Below are 1,998 nucleotides of genomic sequence, written 5' to 3'. Positions count from 1 at the left end.
GAGAGGGGCAGAGGGAGAAGGGGAGGGAGGGGGGAGAGAAGGGCAGAGGGGGGGAGAGAGAGAGAGAGAGCGAGAGAATGAATGAATATGAGAATCTCAAGCAGGCTCCATGCTCAACGCATCTGGGGCTCAGACTCACAAACCATGAGATCATGACCGGAGCCAAAATCAAGAGTCAGACACTCATCAGAATGAGCCACCCAGGCGCCTGTTTTTTCCCTCCTACTCTGTTATTTTTATAACTTCTCAGGATGAGTTCTCATCAATTTTCAGTTTTTTAAAAAAATAAGCATTTTCAATGATAAACTTTCTTCTGATAACGTTCTGAATGCACAGTGCACGTTCTGCTATATGGTTCTTCCATTACTATTTAATTCTAAATACTTCCTGACTTCCATTTTAAGTTCCTCTTTGAACTATAGATTTCCAAACATTTCCAATTTTTCAAGCTTTTTTGTGTGTCTATCTCATAGTCTCTAACTTAATCACACTGTCCCCTGAGAATGTGGTCAACATTTTAAGAAAATCTAGACCAACTTCATGGGCCATCCACAGGGTCAGGTGTCCTTGCAAAGAATGCTTTCCCTCAAACTTTCAAATACTGTTGCTCAGATTTTTGATATCTTTACTTCAGTTCTAGGACCGAGTCTTCCACGTCCCTGGGAAAGGCGGTTGATTCATGAAGTTTCGAACCTGTTTTGAGCTACTGAATCTTTGCTCTTGACTGTGTGCTCACCAGGGGACGTGGTGGTCTTTGGTGCAAAGGGATAGTGTCAACCTTCTCTTTACCCTTCTCATCTGACGTCCTCAATGAAGACAGCCAATCACACAGGGGTGAGGGGGTTTGTTTTCCAAGGTTTCTCCAACTTCCGAGAACATCAACTCATACTGTTTGCCGTGTTTCTAACCCTGTACCTCTTAACTCTGGCCGGCAATGTCATCATTGTGACTATTATCCGTGTTGACCACCACCTCCACACCCCCATGTACTTCTTTCTAAGTGTTCTCTCCACATCAGAGATGTGCTATTCCCTGGTCATCATCCCACGCATGCTTTCCGGCCTCGTGGGTCTGAGCCAGTCCATCTCCCTGGTGGGCTGTGGGACTCAGCTCTTTTTCTTCCTCGGCTTTGCCATCACCAACTGCCTCCTGCTAGCAGTCATGGGGTTTGATCGCTACGTGGCCATCTGCAACCCACTTCGTTACTCAATCGTCATGAGTTGGAGGGCCTGTACGATTCTGGCGTCCTCGGTCTGTGCCTCGGGGTTCTTGCTCTCTCTGGTTCAGGCTGCGGCCATTTTCCGACTGCCTTTCTGTAACTCACTGATTGAGCACTTCTTCTGTGATGTTCGACCTGTGTTGGATTTAGCCTGTGTTACTCCAATCGTTAATGATATCTTGACCTTAACTATAAGCCTCTTGGCCATCACAGCCCCTGCCACTTTCCTCCTCATCTCCTACGTCCTCATCATCTCCACCATCCTCAAGATTGCCTCAGCTGAGGGCAGGAAGAAAGCCTTTGCCACTTGCTCCTCCCACCTCACGGTGGTCATTATCCACTATGGCTGTGCTTCTATTGCCTACTTCAAGCCCAAGTCAGAGAACACCAAGGATCAGGACCAGTTAATCTCAGTGACCTACACTGTGATAACACCATTGCTGAACCCTGTTGTGTACAGTCTGAGAAACAAAGAAGTCCAGGATGCTCTGAGGAGAGTGGTGGGGAGGAAATCCCTTCCCTAAGATGAAATCTCTACCCAAATAGGCATGCGTATCTTCCGCATGGGAGCTTATAGGTAATGTTACACGGCCACGGCTTCAAGTGATTGGCAAAATCTCACCCCTCGCAGCCAGGGCCAGAGCAAAAGTGAGGCTGGGGGCCAGCTTCTAATAATTGATTCTTACTTCCTCAACCTCTTTGTTAACATAACAAAAACATAAGACACTCTGCAGGCCTGTGAACAGATGCCCATTGCCCTATTCCAGGAGATAACTGTA

General features: G+C 47.0%; 1 protein-coding gene across 1 annotated transcript; it reads left to right on the top strand.

Moving 5' to 3' along the window:
- The first annotated feature begins 810 nt into the window (after window positions 1-810).
- LOC121015414 (olfactory receptor 10J1-like) lies at window positions 811-1,743 on the top strand. Its single transcript, XM_040452315.1, has one exon. It carries the CDS (start codon window positions 811-813, stop codon window positions 1,741-1,743), a length of 933 nt encoding a protein of 310 aa, XP_040308249.1.
- Window positions 1,744-1,998: the final 255 nt, after the last annotated feature.

This window comes from Herpailurus yagouaroundi, unplaced genomic scaffold (genome assembly GCF_014898765.1).
Source record: "Herpailurus yagouaroundi ecotype Mexico unplaced genomic scaffold, PumYag 207, whole genome shotgun sequence".
Taxonomy (NCBI): Eukaryota; Metazoa; Chordata; class Mammalia; order Carnivora; family Felidae; genus Herpailurus; species Herpailurus yagouaroundi.
Note: the sequence above shows the minus strand (reverse complement) of the source record. Positions and strands in the feature narration are given on the sequence as shown.